The sequence below is a fragment of the Copadichromis virginalis genome, linkage group LG9 (assembly GCF_057382275.1).
Source record: "Copadichromis virginalis isolate Kocher_CV1m ecotype Utaka linkage group LG9, C_Virginalis_male_GT1.1, whole genome shotgun sequence".
Lineage (NCBI taxonomy): Eukaryota > Metazoa > Chordata > Actinopteri > Cichliformes > Cichlidae > Copadichromis > Copadichromis virginalis.
The window spans coordinates 11,547,115-11,557,775 of record NC_140626.1 but is presented as its reverse complement, the minus strand read 5'-3'; the positions used below and the strand labels follow the sequence as shown (position 1 = coordinate 11,557,775).

The following is a 10,661-nucleotide window of genomic DNA, read 5'->3' as shown; positions in this document are numbered from 1 at the left end:
AATCAGTCTTTTTGAGAAGGTGCTCCACTACCTGTCCGGTAAGTGGTATAGAGGGTGGTCAGGATTATTCATGATGCATAACAGTTTGTTCAGTGACTTTCTCTTCACCAAAACTTCACATGTGTCCCGTCTGCAGCCAATCACAGAGCCAGCCTTAATTTTATTCAGTCTGTTGGTGTCACAACACACTGCTGCTCCCCCAGCAGACCCAGCAAAGCACACTGCACTCACAAATGACCACTAGAAAACGTTTAACATTTAACTGCAAACACACTGAAGTATTCCATCTTCTTTAGTAAAAAAGAGAATCTGCCCATCCTCTTCTTGTATGTTGATCTCTCAGTTCAGCCTGCTGTGCAGACAACCAGGTATTTGTACTCCACCACCACATCAACATCCTAGCTCAGCATGTAGCCGTCCTCTTCCTTCTCAACTCGATCAACATCTCTCTGGTTTTAAGAAACAGAGGAGTTCTTCCAGACCGCTCCACAAAATCATCCAGTAGTGCTCCGTCCTCCTCCTGCAAATACATCTAACTAAACTATTAGTTGTACTGAAATCAGCAGCATTTTTTTTTTCATTTGAAATGTAGTATTACAGTCATACTACTGTTACTTTTACTGTATCGAAGCATTTTCATAATCCAAACAGTAACGTTTTAACTGACACAGTAAATAGTTTTATCAAAAAACTGCAACATCTATATAAGTATCCACTGTCAGGTATCACCTGGACTGGAGTTATTCCTTATGTCTTTATCTTGTCCTTTATAAGAAAGGAAAAACTAACATTTTCTCCAGAAATAATCATACAGTCAAAATGAAGCAGTTAATTGTATGTTGCACATGGTTAAAATGTTGATAACCCTCATAATTATTATACTAGTCAGTGCCATGGAAATATCACTAACGCGTGCAGATATGACAGTGCAGAAGGCGCTGTTTCTCTCTCCGACACTTTAGTTTTTAGAAGCTCACGTGTACCACCTTTCACCTGACAGCGAAGGCAACACGGCATGGCCGAGGTTTGCTTGTGGGAATTGTAGTCTGATTTGCTTGAGCCCTTCGTTGTGACGTGCCAGGCGAAACTACAAGTCCCAGATTGTTTAAGGCGGAAATAGCGAGACAAAACACGGCTAGGCTACAGCACAACACGGCAGAGAAGATGTCGCGTGTTGTTAAAAAGAGAAAACTGGACGAAATCCGACAGGATAGGCTTTATTTTGACAGCTATTCCGATGTGACTATCCACGAGGAAATGATAGCAGACCACGTCCGAACCAACACGTACCGGACGGCGATACTGAAGAACAGTGAGTCAGTTCGGGGTAAAGTTGTTCTGGACGTCGGGGCAGGAACCGGCGTTTTGAGCATCTTCTGTGCTCAGGCTGGAGCTAAAAAGGTGTACGCCGTGGAGGCCTGCTCAATAGCGGAGCAAGCCCAGATAACAGTCAAACACAACAACATGGAGGACAGAATTGAAGTCATTCGAGGAACAGTGGAGACGGTGGACCTGCCGGAGACCGTGGACGTGATAGTGAGCGAGTGGATGGGTTATGCCCTTCTGCACGAGTCCATGCTCAACTCGGTCCTCTATGCACGCGACAAGTGGCTGAAGCCGGGCGGCATCATTCTGCCGAGCAAAGCCGAACTCTACATCACACCTGTTATTGACCCGGTGGTGGAGGACCGCCTGCACTTCTGGTACACAGTCAAAGACCAGTATGGAGTGGACATGTCCTGCATGTCCGGCTTCGCCCGGAAATGTATCATGAACTCAGACATCACTGTTAGCTCTGTGACCTGCGAGGATGTACTCTCCCACCCGGCCCGCTTCGCCGAGCTCGACCTGCACTCGGTCACCCCGGAGGAGCTGCGGTCCGTGAAGGGCCAGTTCAGGTGCGAGTCGTTCGGCTCGTCGGCAGTGAACGCATTCTGTGTTTATTTCACGGTGACTTTCCCGTGCCCGGATAGCACGGCTCCCCTCGTTCTCTCCACGTCTCCGTGCAAACCAGAGACACACTGGAAGCAAGCGGTGCTGTACCTGGACGCTCCGGTGGAAGTGGTGCAGGACACACCGATTACTGGAGAAGTTAGAATGTATCCCTCAGAGGAAAACGCCAGGCATATATGTATCCACGTGGACTACTCTATAGGAGAGCAGAAGCGACAGTCCAAGACTTTTTCCATCCCTGATTGGAGCTCTGAGGCTCAGCCATAGCGTGCCATCAACACCAAAATGCACTTCATTCACCATGTGTCACACCTGTATGCCCGAGTCCTCTTATTGTGTCATGGTTATCCATGGATCTTAAAATTCCTGGGAAAATGAGGCAGTGGTGTCACTTTATAATATATTGGCAAAAATATAATATCACAGTAGGCCTCCCCAGCAAATGAATGGACAGCTGCAGATTAAGACACAGAATAAAGATTGGCCAAGGAATTTAACCTTTTTGTGCATGTGCATGTCTAAAAAGTAAAAGCACATTTTCTTTATTTAGTGTTTGGGTTTTAATTTTGTATGTTTGATTAGTTCTTTTACAATTCATTAATTGATTGAATCATTCATGAAATAGCCCCTGAAATACAAAAGGAAAACAGCCTGTTTATGCCCACATCTTCAAATGTCTTGTTTTTCTTGTCTTAGTAGAAAACACCTTCAAAAATTAGTTGTTTATCAATATGTTTAAGATGATTTAAAAGTTTTGATACATCAGTGTGTACTAGGAAGAAACCTTCAGAAAGTCTGGCTAAAAGAAGAGTTTGAGGTGAATTTGTAGCTGCTTGTAATCAGTCGCTCTGAGGCAGGTTTATAAAATGTTAAATTCAACACCATGCTGCAGGCATCTGATATTCTGATAAACTCGGCCATTTATATTGTGTGGAATCTCATCAAAATTCTGCATTCAAATGAGCATCAGACCAATATATTGACTTGGACTAGCTGCAGTCAGGCAGGAGGCTGCATCCTACATGACTTTGGCTGCTGTTCAGTTACTTTTTAATGAAGTACCAAATTGGCTCATTATTTTGGTTTAAAACTAGGCTGCACTGTCATCTGTTGATAGAAAACACCAGCCTAATAAAAACTTATAATTCTACTAAAGCATTCTACATAAAAAAGCACAAGATATCTTGCCAGTATACCTGTTTTTGAACAGTTTGAAATGATAGTTTTATAAACTTTACCAGGCAGGAGTTTCAAAAAGTAACTTATTTATTGACTGAAGAAAGAAAAAAGTCATCTGTTTATGTCGGAGTTTGCAGTGCTTGTTTTCAGGTATAATGCAAAACTTTGATTAGTGGGCCAGAATCAGATTTAGAGAAAAGATTCATTTGTTCTTAATTTGTGGGTCTCAGTCCTTTTTATTGCACTTTTTTATTAAACTTTATTGCATTCAATCGCGACACACACCACTCACCTTAACACTGCTGAACAACGGCAGTTCTTAGCAACGACACTCCAGAATGGGGTAGCTCCCTTCAGCAGAACAAAGTGCCCCGCTGCTGTGCTAAAGAGAAAAAATACCTCCTCGCGAGACACGACAAAGACCCCAAAGCATTGGCTTGACTTTTAAACCTCCCGTATCCCCATCCGATCAGAACTCTACAGGAGATGCTGGGACATGTTGCATCCATATCTCAAAGTTCCCAAATGAATGCAGACTGCTCCATGCCAGACACCAGTGGACACAGGCAGAGGTTCTGTGCCCAAGGAGCAGGAATGACACCTACTCATTATTGGAAAGGCGAGCTGCTGTTTCTGTAGGTGCTTTGAATCAGAGACAATGTGTTGATTAAACCTTTTGTAAAGACTTAAAGCCAAAGCTTGTGGAGTAAGAGCATGCAGCCTCTCTGATGCAACAGTTAAATACAGATTCCTGACAGTGTTCACTGATGATTGTTCTTTCAGGCCCTATTATCACCTGGCATTCATGTGTTTCTGCATCATCAATACAAACATTACCCATTGTCTAATGAGCGTATGTAAAATTAATCATGAGCTGTAGTGTCTGCAAATCAATCCCATTGTGTATCAATTCAAAAAGAAGTGAAAAGGCCGAATCGCTGTAGCTAAATACCTGCTGTCCTTTTGTATTTATATTTTAATATCTTGTATATATTGCTATATGCAGTTCTTCTTTGCAACCCATTTTGGGCCAAACTTATATGCAGTTTTATAACAATGGAAAAATCTTCTGTCTGACAACTTACTGACATTCAATCATTTCTCCAATCGACTGCTTAGTGTGTTTTACAAAAGGAGAAGCAGATGCAGAAACATCATTTATAATATCCAGTTACTGATATGAGCAGCTTGAAATGTAACTAAGGTAACATACTGAGCTTATGGTCAGTTAGATGTACGAGCTTTATAAAAACAAGCTGTGTCAGTTAAAGTCTAAAGATGAAGTGTGCAACGGCACTTTAATAAATAGATATCCAGAATTAGAATTAATATTTGTATTTACTGCCAAATGTGCTTTACAAGCAGAACCAGGCAAAGAAATAGTTTTTATACTGTAGTTGTAAATTGATGTCTGTGGATAGGAGCTGGGCCAAACCTGGTTAAGCTCTTTTATCAGTCATTTGCTTTACTGGCAAACTTTTATATTACTGCTATAAAAGGGTCACAAAAGGGTTGTTTGCAATCAGAAACAAAACACGGTGAAATGCGATGGGCAGTGGTGCAATTTTTAAAAGAATTGTTCAAGAAGATGGATGGATGGATACTATCTCAAGTTTGTACACTTTGTTGTCTTGTATAGTCTCTTTAAATTAAAATTCAGCCTAATCTGATTCTGTTAATTTATAGAATTTTAAGTATAAAATGTAATATTTTATACTTAAATTGGTTTCAGAAAATGCGGGCTTAGTTATGACCACATCAGGTCATTGTAGTCAAATGTCAGATGGGGTTTCCACTGTGACGGGCTGTGTTCTACCACAGGTAGCGAGCTGGGTGGGTCTTTGTGAGTCGTTTTGCAGCACAAAAACTACATTTGTGTCCATACACTTTCCACACAAATTTAATTCTTCTTTTGCACCTGTCCTAATGCACACCCACAGAGACTCACTCTCTTCTTGACTTCCACAGGTAGCTGAAAAAAAAGCCCTGAGGCAGAACAAAGGAGGGTGTCCAGAGAATAGAAATGTCAAATGCAGCGCAGGCAGCCGCCGTTAAGCCCAGAATCGCACTCTTGCATGCACGGCCACTCTCGGCTGCTAAATGCTAAACTAATTGTGATCCATTCCTGCCTGAAATGATTTGGAAACCATTAGAAACAAGTGTTGAAACTCGAAATGGGATTATTTGGGTTGCATCGCACAGCAATTTAGGAGCCAATCAATAGACAATGTGCTTAATCTAACAGATTTCAAGACTCATTGTTCACTGGAGGTCTGGCGAGTGAGACGGAGACAGGACAGAGTGGGACTTGCTGAACTGGAATCACAACATGAAGCCATCTTTAGATTTAATTTTATCTAACTATAAATGTGATGTTATTAGCGTATAGCGTTATATTACTGTGTATTCAAAATTATTTGTGTTGAAATGAAAATGTTTACTTTTGTAGCAAAATCATCAGTACTACTAAAATGCAGGATACAGTTATTCACTGTAAAGATGAGCAAATGAAAATGCAGGAATCTAGTACAGATTTATTTCTTGTAATAATAAAATTTCACAGTATAAAAATTCTGTCTTTATTTTAATCTAAAAGACTTAAACCATGTTGAATCACTGTGCAGAGTTCAAACAGTGAGGTCATAATATTGAAATGTACTGCTTTAAACAAAATGTCCCAACACAAAACTGTAAGAACGCTCACAGCCTTTTACATATGGATTCAAAAAAGACCAGAAATATATTTTATTAACTCACTGGCTCTATTAGAAGCCAAATTTAATAGTTTGGCACACAGATTAGAAATTTTGGGATTTTCTCCCAACCCTGCAATTGGATTGGCTCGAGCCTCTTTAAGTTGGACAGAAAACATCTGTGATCAACAACAATTTATCACGGCTAATCTTTCTGTATGATTCAAGCAAGATATCCTCATTCTTGTTTTGTAGCTTTTCCAAAGCTGATTTGGCCGGCCTCTATGCCCCAGGTCGTGTTCTAACACCCAGTCTGAGCTTTTTGGCATTCTCCAGCAGCTTCAGTTCCTTCTTTCCTCTGTTGCCAAAACTCTCCCAGTTCATGCCAAAGAGCTGTCCTGTGTCGTGCTATGATGCCGCCGACACTGAAACTTGCAAGTCTATTTTTGATTTCATCTCTCCATAAAATTAGATGAAAATTGTGTTTCCTCTATCTGCCTTTTAACAAACTCTGACTGATGTCAGCAAATGGTCCTTTATTGAATCTTTCCTGACTGTGTCTACAGTTTGCAAAGAAACCCTCAGTGTATTAATGTCAAAGCCAACTGTGTTCCTACAGACTATGAATATACAGTTTTCAAATGTCTCTATAGTTTGGGGGTGAGGGTAGAAAGAGACGGGGAAAGGACGTACAATTAGACTTATACTCTGTAATTAGTGCAACAAATGTATGATATTAGTTAAAAACATATATAGTGCATCATCAAAAAGGGAATTCTGGAAATATTTGATGATTTAAACACCTTCAAACTAGTAATACTTTTTAATAGACTCCAGTAGCCACTACCGTTGAGGACATGTCATGAATTGATTCATGATGCAGAGCACTCATGCAGTATACCATCTTGTATAAGTGGAACTATTATGCCTTTCTACTGTCTAACAGTGCCAAAATCTCAGGCTTCAGACTGCTTTAAAAATTCAAGTTCTAAAGTTGTTGTTTTTTTCTATCTTTGCCTCTTTCTGATGTCATACAGAGAGGATATCCTTTACGATGGTCCTCAGGTACAGAGTTGTGGTTGCGAGCTCAGCAGGCCCTCGGACCAGCTGTTTGTGAGGGGCAGCCAATCGCACAAAAATGGACCTATTTGGAGCTGTAACCTTAAAGGGAGAGGCAATAAACTGAGGTTCCACTAAGGTCCAACACATGATGCATTATTACATTTTTGAACAGTGAATCATGCAAAACTACCCTGCTAGATTGTAAGTTTAAAATATATAGAGGTAGAAGAGAGCATAGTAGGCTATATATATATATATATATATATATATATATATATATATATATATATATATATATATATATATATATATATATATATATATATATATATATATATATATATATATATGAACCCATTATATATAACGGGTTTTCATGTTACATGTTATTATGGTGATATGGTGGCTTTGTCCTTGAGTTGTCAGCCTGTAGAAAGAACACAGTGTACAGTTCCTCACATCTGAGCCACTCAGCTCAGTTTACAATGCTCTTATTACCCTGAAAATTAATATATTTTGTTTGACATCTGTATTAACAGCAATCCAGCTGAAGAAAGAAACCTAACCTAACCGTACAGAATAACTTTGATAAAAAAGGCTTTTCACCAGAACCCGCAATGGAAATCTGTAAAACCAGTTCACACTTTATAAAATACTATTCGAAATGTGATGGATCTTAAGCTAGGCAATAGCTCACCTCCATATTCAACATTTCACTGCGACTCTGAGAGATCAACAAGTATGAATTATGCATTTTGAAACTTAAATAGAAAAATGTAAATCTGCGTAAAGTAATCTGGTTTGATTCGAGATAATTGTCAGTGTTGGAAGAAAGTAATTTTTCCCTGTTGATGTTTTTAATGATCAGATTAACATGCATATCAAAACACTCTTTATAGTTCAGCGTGGATCCTACATTTAATCCTATAAAAAGTGGAAAATCACTGACTGTGTATTTCAGAGCTGGATTCTGGTGGCACACGATATCTTATTGTAGCTGCTCATTCATCCTGATATGCTAATGACACCGTGAATAAGCCAATGGGATTCGATTCCCACAGTCGGTTACTGTAACCAATATTTCTGTCAGCATATCCTGTGAGGACAAATTGGGAGCATGGTATTGACGAAAGCTAATTTGGTGCAAGAGCCCTCAGAGTGGTGGACTTCATTTCTCTGGAGCCCAGCAGGCCAGACCATTTGTCATCATTATCATTAGCAACAGGAACTGAATAGAATAGAATAGAATAGAATAGAATAGAATAGAATAGAATAGAATAGCCTTTATTGTCATTGTACAGAGTACAACGAAATTGGAGTGCCACTCCCTTGGTGCAAGTTTCAATAATAAATATAAATGTAAAATATAAAAAGTACAAAAAAAAAAACAATCGTAAGTACTCAAACAATAGTATGTACAATATATACAGGATAGCAGCATTAATATAATGACAGTATGAATAGCAGCATAATATAATGACAGTGACGGTATGGAATAGGTTCAATTGTTTTTGTGCTTATTTACTACGGTGATAGCTCTGGGAAAGAAGCTATCCCTGAATCTGTTTGTCCTGGTTTTATGTGACCTGTACCGTCGGCCTGACGGTAATAGTTCAAACAGTTGGTTGCTGGGGTGAGAGTGGTCCTTGATGATATTGCCAGCTCTGCTGAGGTACCGAGAGTTTGCAGTGACCTCCAGGCTGGGCAGAGAGCAGCCAGTGATCTTCTGGGCTGTGTTGATGACCCTCTGCAGTACTTTCCTGTCTGCAGCTGAGCACCCTGCATACCATGTTGTTATGCCGTACGTTAGGATGCTCTCTATGGTGGCTCTGTAAAATGTCACCAGCAGCCTCTCCTCCAGGTTGTTCCTCCTGAGCACTCTCAGAAAGTGGAGACGCTGCTGGGCCTTTTTAACCACCGCTGTAGTATTTGCAGTCCAGGAGAGGTCATCAGATATCTGCACGCCCAGAAACCTCATGGAGTGTACCCTCTCCACACAGCTCCCGTGAATGTAAAGTGGGGCCGGGTCTGCTCTGCACTTCCTGAAGTCCAAGATAAGTTCTTTAGTTTTCGTGGTGTTCAGTTGGAGGTTGTTAACTGAACACCACTCAGTCAGTCTGTTGACCTCATCTCTGTAGTCCGACTCATCCCCCCTTGAGATGAGTCCAACCACTGTGGTGTCATCCGCGAACTTTATGATGGTGTTTGAGAGATGGGTAGGGGAGCAGTCGGATGTGTAGAGCGTAAACAGGAGGGGACTCAAAACACATCCTTGTGGAGACCCGGTGCTGAGTGTGATGGTGCTGGACCGGTGGGGGCCGAGTCTGACAGACTGTGGTCTATTTGTCAGGAAGTCCTTGATCCAGAGGCAGATGGGGGTGGAGAGTCCCAGGTGAGACAGTTTCTGGACCAGGATCTCCGGGATGATATGATTGAATGCTGAGCTGAAGTCCAGAAAGAGCATTCTCACATAGCTTCCTCGGTGCTCCAGGTGACTCAGCGCAGTGTGGAGCGCTATGGTGATAGCGTCCTCGGTGGAACGATTTGTCCTGTAGGCAAATTGGTGGGGGTCCAGAGTGGGAGGCAGACCGGCCCTGATGTGCTGACAGACCAGTCTCTCAAAGCACTTCATCACTACAGGCGTAAGTGCAACAGGCCTGTAGTCATTTGGGCTGGTCACAGCTGTCTTCTTGGCGATGGGGATGATGGTGGAGGTTTTGAGGCAGGGCGGGACGTTTGGGTGTTTGATGACAAGGAAAGGTTGAAGATTTTAGTGAAGACTCCGGTCAGTTCGTCAGCACATGCTCTGAGAACCTTTCCATGTATTCCATCAGGACCTGCCGCCTTCCTGGGATTCACTGACCTTAGAACACACCTCACTTGGTGCTCCCTAAGTGTTAGTGTGCCAGTGCTGGGGGCGGGTGGAAGTGGTGTGGCAGCTGAGGGCTTGGTCGTCTCAAAGCGGGCGAAGAAACGGTTTAGATCCTCAGCCAGTGAGGCATCAGTCCTAGATGTTGCCTGGTTATTGCTTCTGTAGTCGGTAATGTGATTGATCCCCTGCCACATTTTTCTGGGGTCGTTGACCCATGTGCCTACTGCTAAACCCCAAAATAACTGTGCTGTTCCACGTCCACATATTTTTTTCCTCAACAGTAATAAAACCGTAGACTTATTTAAATGAGAAACAGTATTTATTCTGCCCCTGAGCTGCAAATCTCAGCAGAGAAAGCGACTGCCTATCAGAAAAGCATCCAGCTGTAGGCACTGAGGCATGACTTCATGGACGGACACACACCGCACAACAAGGACAGATCTGGATGGCGCCTGTTAAGAAAGTAAATCCCAAATCACTCGCAGGGGCACGTAAATCTGAACGGGATGGCCCTGATTCACAATCAGCCCGAGGCAGGCAGCTCTTTGCCTGTGAGCAAAGTACAAATCCACCAAACTGTGTGGCCACATCCTCCTCCCCCTCTTGTTCCCCACTAATCCGTTTTCAATCATGCACTTTTTGGATTATGCTTTTCTGTAATTCTTCTCAGGTATTGTTTTATAACTTAATATGATATTTCAATTTGGGTGAGTTGGGTTATGGGTCTAGGACACCGTGCAGGATTGGATAAGCAGCAGAGGTCTGCAGGCAGCAGATTGGAGCGGAGGGTTAGTGCCCGACTGAAAGGAGCACGATAAACGTTTGACACAAAGTCCGAATGGAGCAGGTGCATAATAGTGGTGAGGCTGACCTGATTCAGTCTTTTCCAAACGCATCCCACC

General features: G+C 41.9%; 1 protein-coding gene across 1 annotated transcript; it reads left to right on the top strand.

Moving 5' to 3' along the window:
• Positions 1-1,119: 1,119 nt before the first annotated feature.
• Positions 1,120-2,498, top strand: prmt6 (protein arginine methyltransferase 6). The gene has a single exon (XM_085467751.1). It carries the CDS (start codon positions 1,165-1,167, stop codon positions 2,218-2,220), a length of 1,056 nt encoding a protein of 351 aa, XP_085323877.1. The 5' UTR covers positions 1,120-1,164; the 3' UTR covers positions 2,221-2,498.
• The last annotated feature ends 8,163 nt before the right edge of the window (positions 2,499-10,661 follow it).